At 41.2% G+C, this 17,993-nt stretch overlaps 1 protein-coding gene across 2 annotated transcripts in view; it reads right to left on the reverse strand.

Annotated features, from left to right (window-relative positions):
- Positions 1 to 2,574: 2,574 nt before the first annotated feature.
- The window catches only part of NECAB1 (N-terminal EF-hand calcium binding protein 1), a 298,804-nt gene continuing 283,385 nt past the window's right edge, over positions 2,575 to 17,993 (reverse strand). For both annotated transcript variants that reach the window (XM_088471513.1, XM_088471514.1), the window contains 3 exons: positions 10,157 to 10,234; positions 7,970 to 8,061; positions 2,575 to 4,167 (listed from right to left, as the gene is read on the reverse strand). In XM_088471513.1, the coding sequence (XP_088327639.1) occupies positions 4,139 to 4,167; positions 7,970 to 8,061; positions 10,157 to 10,234 (199 nt within the window). In that variant the 3' untranslated portion in view covers positions 2,575 to 4,138. The remainder of the gene's footprint in view (positions 4,168 to 7,969; positions 8,062 to 10,156; positions 10,235 to 17,993) is intronic.

Here is a 17,993-nt window from a genome sequence, read left to right on the forward strand (position 1 = left end):
GCGCGCCTGAGCCTCCCAGAAGAGCCCAGCACTACCCGGGCCAGCAGTACAAATAAAGTCGGTGCTCACCTCATGGCACACTAGTTGAAAAATGTTGGTGTAGTAGAGAGGGCAGTGTAGGTAGCTCGATTACAGTCTGAAGAAGAGGTAGAAGTTGGTCCTAATTTGACACCCCCCAATAAATATGCCAAATTGAGTAGGTCCTTTCAGGAGTAGCAGGGCCATAACCGGATGTATCCAGTTACCATCAGGGGAATGACGACAGTAAATATATGGAGCAAATAGTGATTTACTGACATGGGGAGCTAGGTTAGCCAGCAGCCATGTAGGTTGAATCGTACATCACTTATAAATAAATATTCACATCAAGATGTCTGGCATTATGTTCATTCCTCTCCCAGGGAGATTTTACTTTAGTCTTCTCGATTACTAGATTTCATTGTTTCAGTACAAACAATACTAACCTCATATAGCAGGTGGCAGTTGTACGCTGATGTTGGATTACAGTACGAGGTGGCCTTGTATAATTTCTTATCTGATCTCTGCCTATAACAAGAGGCCAGATGCAATTAGCCACAAGATTTGGGGTGTGACAATGCCTGTTAATTTGTGAACATCATGTGATATCTTACACGCGTAATCTAGTGTCGCACGTTAATTCCGCAGTATGCTATCATGAAAGCGTGGGGAAACTATCCTGGACCCCAAACAGGTGTGGACATAAGAAATGTACAGGAGGCTGTTATAAGGCAACACAGGGTTTAATTTTACGACCAATTATTAATGAATGAAATATGATAACCAGCATGTGTATCTAAGCAAATAAAGAGGATTATACCCCTTTCACACTTGCTGCAATAACCTGGGTTACTGTGCAGTGTGAAAGGGCCAGGTTGAAATAAGCTGGGTCGAGCAACCTGACATTTCAACCCCAGTTACGAGCAGGGTTGAACACTGGTTCAACTCAGCTCACGGTGTAGTGTGAATGGGTAACCCTGTTTACTGCGACCCGGCACCCGGTCACAGCATAGAAAGCGCAAGCGCTTGTAGATGATGTCATCTCCAAGCGTCGGCTCAGCACGTGATGGTGGTGACGTCATAGACACAGCAATAAGCCTGGTCAGGCCGCCAGTCAGAAAGTGATCTCAGCCAGGTCGCTGTGTGTGTTTAAAATATTGGGGAAAAATGTTTGCAACTACATCTGCAAGTTAAAAAAACAAAACCTTTTACCATAGACATCCATGTCCCACTTCATTAAATCGATCTCTCTGCTTTTAAGAGCAAATAACATGCAAAAGAATAGTCTTTATTGGCCATATTTTACTATTTAAACATCTTTAAATACATTAATGGTCATTAGGTGGGGTGTCCCAGAAGTACTGCACTATATTCCACTGTTTCTCCCTTTTGTAAGCCGCATTATCTTAATGCAATTTTGTTAATGAAAAGTAGAAAGATGCAGGACTAATTGGCGGCTAATTAAATGGGCCCAATGGTCTGGGAATATAAAAGCATTCAATTATCTCTATAATGTCTGAGTCATATAACAATGCAATGATTGTATGTACAAAGTATTTAGTCTTGTAACGCAATGAATTAATGTTTCATAAGAGCAGAAAATATGTGTAGATATCGCCTTACATTACATTTATACCTGTACTTTTTTGTAAAAACAGGATTAATGCAGTTGTTTAGTGTTACACACATTCCTAGAACAAATGATTTGTTTCAAAATGGATCTTGGTAGTGAAATTGATGATAAATACTCAGATTTTGTGTTAGATTTAGGGGGGGAAATATGTACATGGTTACAGAGCTGTGTAAAGACTAGAAGGAAATGTATCAAACCTAAAGGCAACCAAGCAACCAAGTAGTTTGCAAGTGTGAAAATATATATATACATACACACACTAAAGCTTAGTGAAAAGCTGATTGGTTGCTGTGGGCAACGTCTCCATTTTTCCATTCTGTAGAAGGTTTGATACCAAAGTTAGCAAAGCACTGTACGCAGACTGGGCTAAAATTATTAGTAGTGTCCTAAATGGATCGGTATAGGGCCGTGCCCTTTTTTAATGACCTTGTAGCCTGCTTTGAGTGTACAGTGTCCATAACTGCTACCAGCATGATAACTTGATGATACAAATCATGGAGAATTTTTACGGAAATGCAATGTGGCCACAATTAAAGTTTCCCTATTCAGCGTTCCCTGCAGCTCTAAATAATAGACTGAATGCCACCAAATTAGTATACTACCAAAGGTGGACGGGGATGCGGCTTCTGTGAGCAAACCATAGTTCCGAAATATGCCTTACGGGGAAAACATGGTGATGTACAAGGTAACATGCTTTCTGGCTGTTCTCTGGCACCTCGCATCTACCAACATCACAGATACAGGTGTGCAGGAAAATCTGTGATTGTGCTGTACTTTATCGCTGATGTGCCATGTCGCACATCATGGATTATTGAACCTCCCCTAATGATTGGTGTCTATTCAACCTTACTAACTATGCAACTGTAATTAAGGTGCCAATGTATTACATTCATGTGACAAAGAGCAACACAAGGAATAAACCATGAAGTGGAAGCATTTATTCAAGTTTGGCACAAAAAAAACCCCTTACATTTATTTGTGTATATATATATATATAAATATATATATATATATATATATATATTTAAATTACTCTTCTACAATATACAACCTAATATAAGAATTACACCTAAATTAGCACTTTATTGAAAATACTCTGTTAATATGGTGAATACAATGAAAATAAATGAATATTGCTTACCTAGAGAGATTTGGCTAGCTATAATTTATTAATGTGTATATAATGGGGATGATTAGCGACAAGGTTCTGTAGTAGTCTTGCTGGTTATGTGTCTACATGCTCTGTAGGTAATGAGCGATGCTATTCCTGTCATTTCCACTTTTTGCACATAAACTTAATGCACAAAACTGCCAAGGAACTTGTCGACTATTCAAATCTTCCCCCAATAACAGAAATTCTGTATAACAGTGTCTCACAAGTAACCAAATTTTATTCGCATCTTGTAAATAAATCCTGTATTCCTTGTGTTCTTCCCAACCATATCTCTGTTTAGGGCCCCATACATCAGGCGGCTGATTCTACTATCCGGTCATTAGAACCTCCCAGCAGAAACGCCAATCAGCAACAATCGATAATTGGCGATCTTTTGGGAAATCTGTGAAATTCTTCATGTTAAAATTAATAACATGTTGGATTTCACCGATGCCCTGACCCCGGAGTCTGGGGATTGGGGAATTGCAACAATCTGTCACTGATGAATGGGTCCCTTTTCACATGACGTCTGGCTGTGGTCAGCAGGTGGCTCCAAGCTAAAGGAGCAGCCCAATGCAATTAGCAGCCTGTACTCTTCTTGGAAGAACGAGCATTTGAAAGTGAGGACAGGACACACTTGCTGGACCTGATCCTGTATTTTCCTAAACATCTGAGAAGTTTCCCTATACGTATAAATTATAAGGGACTCCATAATGTCTTCTTTTTTTTTCTTCATTCTTTCTTGCTTTTCCACCGATTGATGCACTTTGTAATAGAGATGTGTGGGTTCGGTTTTACTCGGATATGTTCGGATCTTAAAAACGGCATCTTATTGGCTATCACCTGTTTTGTATAGCCAATAAAATAAATCCGAACTTGCGATTAATTTTGGCGAAAAGAACCGAGTAAAACCGAACCCACACATCTCTACTTTTTAATTGTTTTTAGTAGCAATAGGGCAGCCATTTTGGTAAACCTGTGCTTTGCTAATTGCTGTCTCTAGAACATTATTATTGTACGTTTTTGATAAACTGTCTCCACTGAGATCTTAAGGCAAGCAAAACGGCTCTCTTGTACCCTTTTGTGGCATAGAGAGCAAATACACAATGATCTAAAGAAGTTTTTCATTTTAATGGCAGCTCTTAATTTTAGTTACGGTGACACAATTGATTTAATGTATGGCACCATGTAATGGGCTGAATTACACTTGGAATGCTTGCGCAGTGTAGTCATATAATCTATGTCCTACAGATGTACAAAGGAGGATACAATAATACAGGTTTCATTATAGGTAATGCCAAACAATAAGAATATATATCTGCTGGATAATCTGTTTAATTGTTGTTGAGAATCCACCACGAAGCTGAAAAGGAAAAAAAAAAAAAAAGTGAAAAATATACTATGTTCTATATATACATGATCTTATGTACACACAGAAATGTGGTGCACCCCTTTAGTCTATGTGTATGATAAATGGGGCTCAAGCCAATCAGCCCCTAACTGTCATTTTTCAAACAGATAACAACACTTGGGAGCTGATTGGCTGAAGCATTATCATATGCAACGAGTTTTAAAACTCATTGCGTATGATAAATCTCGTTGATAAATGAGCCCCTTAGAAATAACTAACTCTTTGACCAAGGGAAGCTATGTATAATAGGTGACATGAAACATTAATTACAAACAATGGGCCTGATTTTGAATTGTACAGTACATACACCTAATGGTTTGTGTATAACTCTGAGGTTAGAAGATCTGTACTGTGCATGTGCGGATCCCCTCCTGCGAGATAGTTCACAGTGCCCAGATGCCGCAGCCTGATTCATGGGCTGCGGCCATTTGGGGGCAGTGTCCCAGAAAACGGGGGGTGAAGGGGAGGGTGTTGGCCCAGTTTCATGGCTGTGCTGAAGCTAGTGGCTTCAGATCAGCTGAAGATCACAAAAGCCGCCAGGAGGCATCTACTTACACAAGACGCCTGCTGCGACATTAGCATATTATTGTACAGTAGCTCCGTCTACAGACACAGCTACTGTGCAATTGCGTGAAACTGAATCAGGCCATATGACAGCCATAGTGCTCATCTGCAATTCATCCATCTGCCAGACATGAAAAGGCATTCAGCAGATAAAGCTATCTTGGGTGAATGAGTGAATATTTGACTCAGATTCCTGGGTGGAGACTGGATTACAGTATAACACCCCTAGATAGATTGGAGGAGATTAAACTATAACAAACATACAGTCAGGTGCATAAATATTGGGACATTGACAGAATTTTCATATTTTGGCCTCTTCACCACCACAATGGATTTGAAATGAAACAAACAAGATGTGCTTTAACTGCAGACTTTCAGATTTAATTTGAGGGTAATTACATCCAAATCAGGTGAACAGTGTAGGAATTACAACGGTTTCTATATGTGCCTCCCACTTTTTAAGGGGCCAAAAGTAATGGGACTATCAACTCAAAAGCACATCTTGTTTGTTTCATTTCAAAGCCATTGTGGTGGTGAATAGAGGCCAAAATATGAAAATTCTGTCAATGTCCCAATATTTATGCACCTGACTGTATTTTATCTCAAGTAGATTAATGGAGATTGCCAGGTACACTCTAGCTGATAAAGTCTGCGGTTCCGATAAATGCTGTGACCTGACAGAGTGATTATCGGATCGATGTGCACCCGTACACATTGAGCACTTTTTAGCTCAGAATGTGCTGACTTCGATGGGATCAAGAGGTCGGGAACGATAAACTGCAGCACATCAAATCCTGACCTCCCGATCGGAGCGTTTGAAGCTGTTTATGGGCTAACGCTCTTGCATACACACTATACAATTATCGGCCCGGGTGACCCATTTTAAAGGAATAGTATGGTAAGCCTATTTATATATGGATGGGATTGGACTATAACACACAGCTTTGACACTAAAATATTATATACAGTGCATCCGGGAATTATTCACAGTGCTTCACTTTTTCCACATTTTGGTATGTTACAGCCTTATTCCAAAATGGAATAAATACATTTTTGTCCTCAAAATTTCTACACACAATACCCCATAATAACAACGTGTAAAAAGTTGTTTTTTAGATTTTTGCAAATTTAATGATATGTACATGTGATTTCTTAGGTTTTTTTTATATGTATTCACAGCCTTTGCTATGAAGCTCAAAATTGAGCTCAGGTGCATCCTGTTTCCACTGATCATCCTTGAGAGTCCACCTGTGGTAAATTCAGATGATTGGACATGATTTTGAAAGGCATACACCTGTCTATATAAGGTCCCACACTTGACAGTGCATGTCAGAGCACAAACCAAGCATGAAGTCCAAGGAATTGTCTGTAGACCTCCGAGACAGGATTGTCTCGAGGCACAAAGCTGGGGAAGGGTACAGAAAAATATCTGCTGCTTTGAAGGTGTCAATGAGCACAGTGGCCTCCATCATCCGTAAATGGAAGAAGTTCGGAAACCACCAGGACTCTTCCTAGAGTTGGCCGGCTGTCTAAACAGCGATAGGGGGAGAAGGGCCCTAGTCAGGGAGGTGACCAAGAAGTCGATGGTCACTCTGTCAGAGTTTCCTCTGTGGAAAGGGGAGAACATTCCAGAAGGACAACCATCTCTGCAGCAATCCACCAATCAGGCCTGTATGGTAGAGTGGCCAGACGGAAGCCACTCCTTAGTAAAAAGCACATGGCAGCCTGCCTGGAGTTTGCCAAAATGCACCTGAAGGACTCTCAGACCATGAGAAACAAAATTCTCTGGTCTGATGAGACAAACATTGAACTCTTTGGCGTGAATGCCAGGAGTTGTTTGGAGGAAACTAGGCACCGCTCATCACCAGGCCAATACCATCTCTACAGTGAAGCATGGTGGTGGCAGCATCATGCTGTGAGTTTGTTTTTCAGCGGCAGGAACTGGGAGACTAGTCAGGATAGAGGGAAAGATGAATGCAGCAATGGACAGAGACATCCTGGATGAAAACCTGCTCCAGAGCGCTCTTGACTGGGGAGACTGTTCATCTTTCAGCAGGACAACAACCCTAAGCACACAGCCAAGATATGAAAGGAGTGGCTTCAGGACAACTCTGTGAATGTCCTAGAGTGGCCCAGCCAGAGCCCAGACTTGAATCTGATTGAACATCTCTGGAGAGATCTGAAAATGGCTGTGCACCGACTATTCCCATCCAACCTGATGGAGTTCTTGAGGTGCTGCAAAGAGGAATGGGCGAAACTGCCCAAAGTTAGGTGTGCCAAGCTTGTGGCATCATATTCAAAAAGACTTGAGGCTGTAATTGCTGCCAAAGGTGCATCCACAAAGTATTGAGCAAGGCAGTGAATACTTATGTACATGTGATTTCTTAGTTTAAAAAAAAAATAAAAAATTAGCAAAAAACTGAAACTTTTTACACGTGGTCATTATGGGGTATTGTGTGTAGAATTTTTAGGACAAAAATGAATTTATTCCATTTTGGAATAAGGCTGTAACAACAAAATGTGGAAAAAGTGAAGCACTGTGAATACTTTCTGGATGCACTGTAAACTTCTGTCTCCTATGTATGGATGGAAATTGGGCTATAATACACAGCCTCCATTTCAGATTCATGGTTTGGATCATATAACACACAATTTATATCTTATACATGGGTGGAGATTTTGATGATAGGACAAAGCTTTATGACACCTGCGAATAGACAATTACAGACATCCGACTCTTTACAATATATTTGAAAAGATGCTGAAAGTGTTAATTGTGCACCAAGCCTTTCCCAGCGTCATTATTTCTTGAATCAGCGGTAATTTAGAGATGTGTGGATTCATTCCTCTCAATCATGGCTTTACCAAATGATTACTTGGCCGATTAAAATAGCTTACTGTAATTATCAACCAAATTCACAGCAGAATTTGTGCAAATGAGAGAGCCTATAACAGCTATGTGTTGTCAGGGCCATCGCAGTATAACATCTATGCTGTCCCAGTTCTGAGGTGGCGTGGAAGATATTTTATTATTTAAAAGAGCAAAAGGGAGCTTTGCAGATCTTTATCTCTGATCTTAACGAGTGCGAATGTCTCAGGTGTGACGGAGAAATCGCGTCTCCAGGGAACAGAGTAATGGTAGCACGTGCGACGAGATATAACATTATGCAGTAATGATAATTATACAAACCAGGTACAAGCATCGTTGTCATCAGTTCTGGGGTTTCCAGGAAATCAACATTAGTCCTCTGGAATGTCTTACTGTAATTAGCTTGGAGGTGGCTGCGTAAACATGAATCAGTTATTATGGGTACATTAACTCCTTACTTTACAAAGACAAATCATATTTGCAAAAGTAACACTGCAAAGTAGTATCTGGCTTAGGCAGAAAGATCAGTGTAAAGAATACTGCCAGCGTTGGTCTATGCCCTGAGTGCTGCTGGGAGAGTTCATAGCAAGTATCTCTGGCCGATATCACTCCTAGTGATCCCATAGAATACTTATGAAGGTGACTACTTGCTCTTCTCTGGATGCCAAGTGCAGTAAAATAGTTAAATTAAAAGTCTATAACTGTCCTGTGAAAACTGGGTTACATGAGAGTCCTAGGGGTAGATTTATATAAGCTGGGTACACACTATACGATATATGCATATCGGCCGATCTGGCAATCCGCAACGGATCGCAGTGACCAACGTATAGTGTGTATGGGCAAATCCACCCTATTCCTCTTTTGATAAATTGGGTGGTTGCATCGTCCCATCTGCTCTGCTGCACATCACGATGCCAGCGGCACCGCAGTTTTGTTCATGAAGCGTGCAACAATATATCGCATCGTCAGAGGGCGGATCGTGAAGTGTGTACGGTGATACAATATATTGTTACATCACACCACTGGGTAGCACCATCGCTCAGTTGTGGACCCAGCTAAAAGACTTAAAGGGGGTGTTGTCCAAAGCAACTAATCAGAATTTAGTTATCTATGTAATACATTCTAGAAAATGATTGGCAGAATCTGATTGGTTGCTTTGGGCAACGCTTCCACTTTTACCTTTTTTAGAAGTTTTCATTAAGCTAAACCTTAGTTATAACAATGCAGGGGGATACTCGTGTGTTATCTGAACTTTATTTTCATGTAATGCAGTTTGTTTTAGTACAACATTATGAAAGTTTCATCTTCCGGATTTATTATTTTACCTCAATTTTGTCAAAGACTTTTACATTGGTGATCTTTATAATCTAGCTCAGTAGTGTGCAGTCAGTGGGGATCTTTTTATCTATGTTCCCTGATTGTCAGATATGCAGTACATGAATGTGTGGGAACCAGTTTTTTGGGCTTGCAGAACAGTGGCCACCTGACACTTGGGAACCTAGAACAATAGCACACTGGCACTTGTGTACCCAGCTACTAAGATAGGTTGGCTTTATCTAGGAAAGACAAGCTTATACAGGTTGAGTCTCCCATATCCAAAATGCTTGGGACAAGGGGTATTTTGGATATCGGAATATTCCATATTTTGGAATATTTGCATACTATAATGAAATATCTTGGATATAGGACCCAAAACTAAACACATAATGCATTTATGTTTTATATATACACTTTATACACACAGCCTGCAGGTCATTTTATAAAATATTTTTAATAATTTTTAGAATCAAAAAAAGTTTGTGTACATACATGAAATTAATTTGTTTCATATACACCTTATACACACAGCCTGAAGGTTATTGAAAACTGTATTTTAATGATTTTGTGCTTTAAAAAAAGTTTATGTACATTGAAACATTAGAAAGCAAAGGTTTCACATTCTCAGTCATACTAAAAATATTCCGTAATTCGGAATATTTGGATATGGGAGACTCAACCTGTAGTACTATGTGTGTATAAAAGAGCAAATCCTGTCATCTATTATTTAAGGGAGGATGCATTTAAAATATAGACTTATCTTGAGCCTTAAAATCATCCGATGATCCTAAAGCTGGCCATACACTATACAATTATCTGTCAGATATCTATCTACTCTGGCTGGTTGGAATGAAAACCTGGTAATGTATGGGAGCAAATGACAATCGTCTATTTGCTCACAAACACTGGAAAATAGCCAAAAATGTTTTTTCAGACAAATTGGTTAAAACACACAAATGTAATCAATTTGAACAATTTTTTTGTCCTTTTTTTTTTTTTTTGGTCCTTTTTTTAGTGTTTAAAACCATATGATCGACTGTCATTTGCTCCCATGCATTACCAGGTTTTCATTCCAACCAGCCAGATTGAACATATATCTGACAGATAATTGTATAGTGGATGTCCAGCTTTAGGTTACTGTGTTGTGTGGGTCAGAGCTATAATATATTATAGAAAAATGACTTTACTTACTTCTTCCATACATTACTGCTTTCCCAAAACTCATAGATGATGAAACGGGACTCATTTGAAAGCTTCTGAATGGCAACACTGTGTGAAGCAATACAATATTACTATTATGTTTATTGCATAAGGCACTTGTATTATAATAAGAACTAGAATACTAAGGGGCATATTCAATTAGACACGAAAAGTCGGAAATGTTTCGCCTGCTGTACTTTTCGCTGACTTCGCGTGTTTTGGAGGCGAAAACTTTTTCTTGCACGGCCCCGCTTTTCGACCTATTCAATTCCAAAGGACGCGAAAACGGGACCCAGCGAATAGCAAACAGGCGAAAAGTGCTGTCAGATTTGGGGAAATCAGCCTAACGCCCCCCAAAAGATGCACTAACATTGGGGATCAATGTAGATGCCCCCAAATAGCCCCACTGAAGCTATTTGGGGTACTTAAATGCTCTCATTAGCTGCTAATTAGTGTCTTTGCACAAGTGGTAAAGAATAGCATTTAGCAGTTTTTGTTTTTTTTTAGAAAATACAGTAACTAGTTCCAGCAAATTTGGAGTACATGAAATTGGGTGCAAGCATGTTTAAAAATCGCAAAAGTGAAGTTTTAAAAAACGCATCTTCAGCAAGCACATGCATTGAAAAAAACACCTCCCCCCATACTTGCAGACCCCCCAAAAGCTTATTTCGCTAGTTTGTACTCCAACTTTGTACTTTTTCGCCCTTTTCTCATAGTAATTTTTTGGGGTGTTTTGTATTTTTTAAGGATTTTTTTGACGCAGTTATGATTTGGGGGGCTGTCCTAAGGGTGCTGAGTGGTTTCCCGACGTTTACACCCCAAAACCGCAATTCTGCATTTTTTTTCACCACCTATTATTACATTGCATTGCATTTTCACATACTTGAAAACTATTTGGAATTGAAGAATAGACTTTGCTTATAATAATGATGTTTATGAGTTTTACAATAAAACTCTATATTACATGATCCCTGGTACCCATTATAAACTTCTACTGTTCCCTTACTAGATTTCCTGCTGTTAATCATACAATATCTGATCTCCAAGATCATGGACATTTTTCTCCTTTTGTTTTTTTCCAAATAAAGCACATTCCTCACATCTTCCATATTTCACTACTGAAATGTATGGTTATACAGTCAGGTCCATAAATATTGGGACATTGACAGAACTTTCATATTTTGGCCTCTATTCACCACCACAATGGCTTTGAAATGAAACAAACAAGATGTGCTTTAACTGCAGACTTTCAGATTTAATTTGAGGGTAATTACATCCAAGTCAGGTGAACGGTGTAGGAATTACAACAGTTTCTATATGTGCCTCCCACTTTTTAAGGGGCCAAAAGTAATGGGACAAACTAAACAATCCTAAATCTAACTTTCACTTTTTAATACTTTGTTGCAAATCCTGCCTGAAGTCTTGAACGCATAGACATCACCAGACGCTGGGTTTCATCCCTGGTGATGCTCTGCCAGGCCTCTACTGCAAATGTCTTCAGTTCCTGCTTGTTCTTGGGGCATTTTCCCTTCAGTTTTGTCTTCATCAAGTGAAATGCATGCTCAGTCGGATTCCGGTCAGGGGTTGACTTGGCCATTGCATAACATTCCACTTTTTAGCCTTAAAAACCTCTTTGGTTGCTTTTGCAGTATGCTTCGGGTCATTGTCCATCTGCACTGTGAAGCACCGTCCAATGAGTTCTGAAGCATTTCACTGAATATGAGCATATAATATTGCCCAAAACACTTCAGAATTCATTCTGCTGCTTTTGTCAGCAGTCACATCATCAATAAATACAAGGGAACCAGTTCCATCTACCACCACCATGCTTCCCTGATGAGGTGGTATGTTTTTGATCATGAGCAGTTCTTTTCCTTCTCCATACTCTTCTCCTCCCATCACTGTGGTACAAGTTGATCTTTGTCTCATCTGTCCATAGGATGTTGTTCCAGAACTGTAATGGCTTTTTTAGATGTCTGGCAGACTCTAATCTGGTCTTTCTGTTTTTGTGGCTCACCAATGGTTTACATCTTGTGGTGAACCCTCTATATTCACTCTTGTGAAGTCTTCTCTTGATTGTTAACTTTGACACATATACACCTACCTCCTGGAGAGTGTTCTTGATTTGGCCAACTGTTGTGAAGGGGTTTTTCTTCACTAGGGAAATAATTCTTCTGTCATCCACCACAGTTGTTTTCCGTGGTCTTCCGAGTCTATTGGTGTTGCTGAGCTCTCCGGCGCGTTCTTTCTTTTTAAGAATGTTCCAAACAGTTGATTTGGCCACACCTAATGTTTTTGCTATCTCTCTGATGGGTTTGTTTTGATTTTTCAGCCTAATTATGGCTTGCTTCACTGATGGTGACAGCTCTTTGGATCTCATATTGAGAGTCGACAGCAACTGATTCCAAATGCAAATGTCACACCTAGAATCAAGTCCAGACCTTTTACCTGCTTAATTGATAATGAAATAACGAGGGAATAGCCCACACCTGTCCATGAAATAGCTTTTGAGTTGATAGTCCCATTACTTTTGGCCCCTTAAAAAGTGGGAGGCACATATAGAAACCGTTGTAATTCCTACACCGTTCACCTGATTTGGATGTAATTACCCTCAAATTAAATCTGAAAGTCTGCAGTTAAAGCACATCTTGTTTGTTTCATTTCAAAGCCATTGTGGTGGTGAATAGAGGCCAAAATATGAAAATTCTGTCAATGTCCCAATATTTCTGGACCTGACTGTATATAACGTTTCTTCAGGAAATCTTCTCCAAAACCAATTTTGATTGATTTTTCAATTGGAGTTCTTAGGAAATCTTGGGAGTCACAAATTTGTTTTACTAGGTAAGACTTTAATTTGGTTGACTGGAAGGGATATCATCCAAAAAGAAGAGCCTCGGTTATAACCACTGACTTACATGCTCCCCTTCTCGTCAAGAGCTTCCTTCTACATTATACGCCGGAATCGGGAAGACAATTTGTGTAGATCATACACAAGTAATGTCACATACTTAGAAAAATCCCATAATGAGGTTTTCTACCGGAATCACTCACTGGGCGGAATTCAATTGTTTTCGTGGCCCGCATCTCCCATCTAAAGTGACAGGAGATCGCGGGCCGCTATGCAATTGTTCTAGATTTTCGTGCCGATTGCGCCCAAAGTGGTCGGGTTTAGCCGCGTAAAGCAGCTAAACCCGACCAAAGTGCTGTGCGCGATCGCGAAAAGTGATGTTTGTGCGCCCAAACATGTCACTTTTCGCACATTTCAGCTCTCACCCCCTGGGACTGCGAGCTGAAATGTAGCTCTGGCAGCTGATCGTGCCCGACAGGAGCAAGAATTGAATAGCTCCGTCGGGCGCGATGTGGGCAGGAATCAATTGAATTCCGCCCACTGTGTCCTTTTACAGCCCAGATTTATCAACAACTGATAGTCTTGTTATCACTCGTTACTAATCTTAAATGCTGCTCCAACCAATCGGCTCCTAACTGACGTGTTTAAAAAATTACAGAAGCTGATTGATTATTTAAGATTAGTAACAAGTGATAATAAGACTATCACTCGTTGGTAAATGTGGGCATTTGCAATCCCCCCCCCATTTACTAGAGGCAAAAACGACTTTAGAACATCAGACCAACTATTGATTTTTTTTTTTTTTACACAGACAAGTGTACAAACTGCAGATTTTCTAAGCATCATATTTCTAAACCGACCAAACGACGATGGTCAGCCTGACCAAACAATAGACCTTTTAAAATACAAGAGGACGCTACGGCGCTGGGAGGATACAAACATAAAACATATGTCCATGGCACAGAAAGCCTGATTCAAAGATGGACGCTACCCTGATATTTTCACAGTTGGCCACTGTTCTAATTACTGCACATGCGTCGGAGTTGCACGGCGCATGTGTCCCGATGAATTACTGTTGTCGCTTGCAGTGAGGATTTATTTGCAAAGTGATTGACATACGGGGACTTTAAGGACGGCACCGGTGGGGGATAGGAGTGTGATTCAAAACGCAGAGGTGCTGCGACCGTTATCAGGCCGTCTCAGCCTGTGACCGCGATCCCGTACGCAGTTGCAAAGGTTCCAGCATCTCAGTTCCGACGGCCATTCTTAATAACCATAAGGTTACTCAGAAGATTGACAAACGAGTGATCTGCGTCTTTGTGCGCAAACGTTTGGATTTGCAAAGACGTCTGTGAGCATCTTAATATGAATCTAGGCAGCTGTGACATTTGCACATTTTCACAAATGTTGCATACAAAGCCGCAGTCCATACATGCCCACTGTCCCGGAAGTCGTGGGAGGCTCACGATTTTTCTGGTAATCACCCGCACCTCCGGTAGAGTAGGCACTTTTCCTGCATTCCTGCCCACTTCCTAGTGAAGTGGGCAGGATGGGGAGAATTTCCACAACAATCGGGGGTCTCCCAAGTAGGGGGTGGGTCTTAATGATGCGAACCATCCACCTGCTGCTTCTCCCGGGGAGGAAAAAAAATGAAGGCAAGTATGACGCAGTTCTGACGGGATTTGCATCCATCTGTGAATCAGGCCCAGAGCTGTAACTAGGCATTTCCTTAGTCACCCATCTTGGGATAGCACAGATGCATGTATCTGGGAGGAGCCACAAGGATGTCACAGATTAATAAAGTAGAACTGGTAATCTCCGCATTCATAACCAGATGTTTATAACATAGGAATAACCCAAACAGGTTTACAAATTATTTAGAAATGGCATTTTTTTAATATTGTTCTGTACTTGACAAATGTGTTAATATAAAAACGGTTTTCACTATAACAGACAGTCTATATACAGCTAACTATAAAGTTTACAATAAAAATAAATAATAGAGCATCAAAAATAACATGCATAAAATCAGAAAAACCAAAAATAAAACATAAGCATAAGATAAAATATTTTTCAGTCCACGCGTTTCATGGCTCCTGGACGCTCCCTCAAGTTTGCATTTTTCTTGGTGGAGCCCCCATTTTAATAGGGATTTTAACCCTGTGCTGACCAGTTTGAAGCTTGTTGCTTTTATGGCAGTGGGATCCCATGCTGTGTGTCCCCCTGCTATAGCGTCAGCTCCCCAGCTGGTTCAGCCTGGTGCTGGTTACTAGAAAATAGGAGAGACTCCACACTGTTTTTCCACCCTATTTTCCATTTCCAGCCTAGGCTCAGTGGCTTCATTTTAACTATTTATAAACAGTTTAATACAACAAAGCCTGCACAGATCATAGTGAGCAGCAGATTGGCTATGGGTTAGCCATTTGATCTGCTGCAGATTAGGGGTTTCAAATCCGACAGGTATCGACGTAAAATGACAGTCAAAACCGATGCACCGTAAATAGTGTATTTTTAGACTGTAATCTGATGGAAGATCCAATTGTTAATAATTGTACCTCCATGCTTCAGGTGAGCCACCTCCATCTGACAGCGGCACAATGGGACCACAGTGTCTCACATTTCCCCCAGTCTATAACAGCAGTGATGCCATAGTAACTCAAACTAATGTATTCCCAACTATTAGGAAACTGTCCTAAAGATACAAAATAATTATTTATAAGGAAGTGTATGGGTAATACTTTTATTACAGAGCAGCAGCAGGCTGTGGAAGTTAATATCTGAAATATGTAAATATATGCTTCAGAGTTTAAGAAACACGTGAAAAATAAAGCTTATGTGTCATTTAAAAGCAGAGTCTTGGTATCATAGCCAAAATAAGACTGTAGTATATGAATTGTTGATTAAACGGTCCTGTGCAATACTTTCCTTATGCCCAGCCTGCAGCAGTCTCTGCAGCTGTATAGTACAGTGAAACCTCATTTGCGACTCTTCGGAGAGAAGTACAAAAAGATGGAGCACATTGTTGAAATAAATACCAATTTCGACCAACCTACGCTATTAAGTTTAGGCCTAAATAAAAATGGCAAACTTCTTTTTTACTATGAAACATAAAAGGCTTGTATAGCTTTGTACAAAGTTAGCTTGTTTGGTACACTTTTCCACAAGTACCCCTTGCCTTGAGATCACCCACCATTTCCAGATTACAGTAGTTCATTGCAAGCTTTTATAGCTGGGGCGCAATCAGCAAGAACTGGGTGTTAGATCAGATGCAAGTTCTTGCTCTGTATGCAAATAGTAAATTGCAATTTATGGATGGGCGGCTGGAACAGACAATGGGCCTGATTCAGAGCTGAACGCTCTGACCAGAGCGCTCGCTCTGAATCAAGGCCATCCCAGCCAAATTTGGAGCGGCCTTCTGGCCGCTCGCATAGCTGTGGGTGACCACAGCTTATGCGAGCGGCCAAAAAGATGGTCGCGATGGTCAAAGACCATCGCGACCATCGGGCTTGCGACGAGACCCTGCGGTAGGGTCTCGCTTCCGCAAGCCCAGGAGTGATTTTGGCTCTATCAGAGCCAAAATCACTCCCACTGACATCATTACTGATGTCAGTGGGGCCGGACTCAGACGGTAGGCGTTCCCATGGGAACGCCTCCGTCTGGCAGGCACGCCCACCAAAGGGGGCGTGCTGTCACTCACCATCGACAGCACGCCCCCTTTGGCGCGAGACCCATAACGACGGCTTTGCCGTCGTTATTCGGGTCTCGCGCATGCGCACGACGGAGCTCCCTCCGTCGTGCGCATGCGCAATTCGGCACCATCGACCCGCTAGCGAGCGACCTTCGCTCGCGAGCGGGTCTGAATGACCCCCAATGCTTTCTGGAGCTACGGTTGACACAGACCCTATCCAAATTTTTTTTAAATAGCTATGGGTTCCAGAGGTGCAGACTGCTTTCTCCTCACCCAGTTGTTAGGGTTCCAGCTACTGCATTACAGTAATGACTGGTGGTCAGGGGGAAGGCGTGCTATAAAACTTGGCCACACACGTGACAATTTTCTAAACCAAACTAGTTATTTTAGATTGGGGAGTATGGTAAATTGGAAAATGCCAGTGTATTGACAGTACTCTCACAGAGTTTTGACTCAGATCAGAGTACTGTACTTGTTATGCCTTAGTTCTCCACAGATGTCCAGGTTCCAGGAGAAGTAAATAATAAGACTGTCAATAGGGGGTTAAGCCCACCTTGTCTCGCTCACCTTAGGACGTATCTCCAGTTGTATAAAACCCCCATGTTGTATCTTGTATAATGTATGTATTCTGTATAATGAGTGTTTTATGTATAATGTATAACTGAACCATGTTCGTGTTAACGCTGGTAAAGGGTCTTCAAAAGAGCTATAGCCACCATGGGAAGGTCCAATCCCATCAAGAAGGAGCCAGGGCCAGCTTGTTCCCAAGTAATACTAATTGCCAGTGTAGATAGCTGGGCTAGGCTTCCAGAGGAGCGGATAAACTGTAAAGGGGTGAACTTGTAATTTAGAGAGCAAACTATTTCATAACAGCATTACTGGGATTAACCCCTTGCTAATCCCCTCCCCCAGCAATCAGGAAGGTCATTGTGAGAGTTTGGTACCCGTGGACATAGTAGAGCCTTCGCTAGCAATGGGTCCCAAAGGAAATGGGCAGCACCCAGTGTTGTAGTCCGCTACAGGAGGGGACGGTGAAGAAGGCACCCCAATGCTTCGATATGGAGGATTCACTCCAGGCTTAGACGACCACTGCAGAGAAGGAGGACCTTTCACACAGATCAGCGGTTGCAGGTCAGTGGCTACCATACCCAGGCATGGCATCAACATAAACCATAACCAGCAGCCAACCGTACACCCTTGCCAGCCAATTGGTGTCTTCTGCTCTTCATCCTTATGATCCGCATCACTTCCAGCCTCATGTCCCCCGTGTCACTTGCAGCCTACAGCAGCAC

Source organism: Taudactylus pleione, unplaced genomic scaffold, assembly GCF_031769625.1.
Source record: "Taudactylus pleione unplaced genomic scaffold, aTauple2 ptg000114l, whole genome shotgun sequence".
NCBI classification, from domain to species: domain Eukaryota; kingdom Metazoa; phylum Chordata; class Amphibia; order Anura; family Myobatrachidae; genus Taudactylus; species Taudactylus pleione.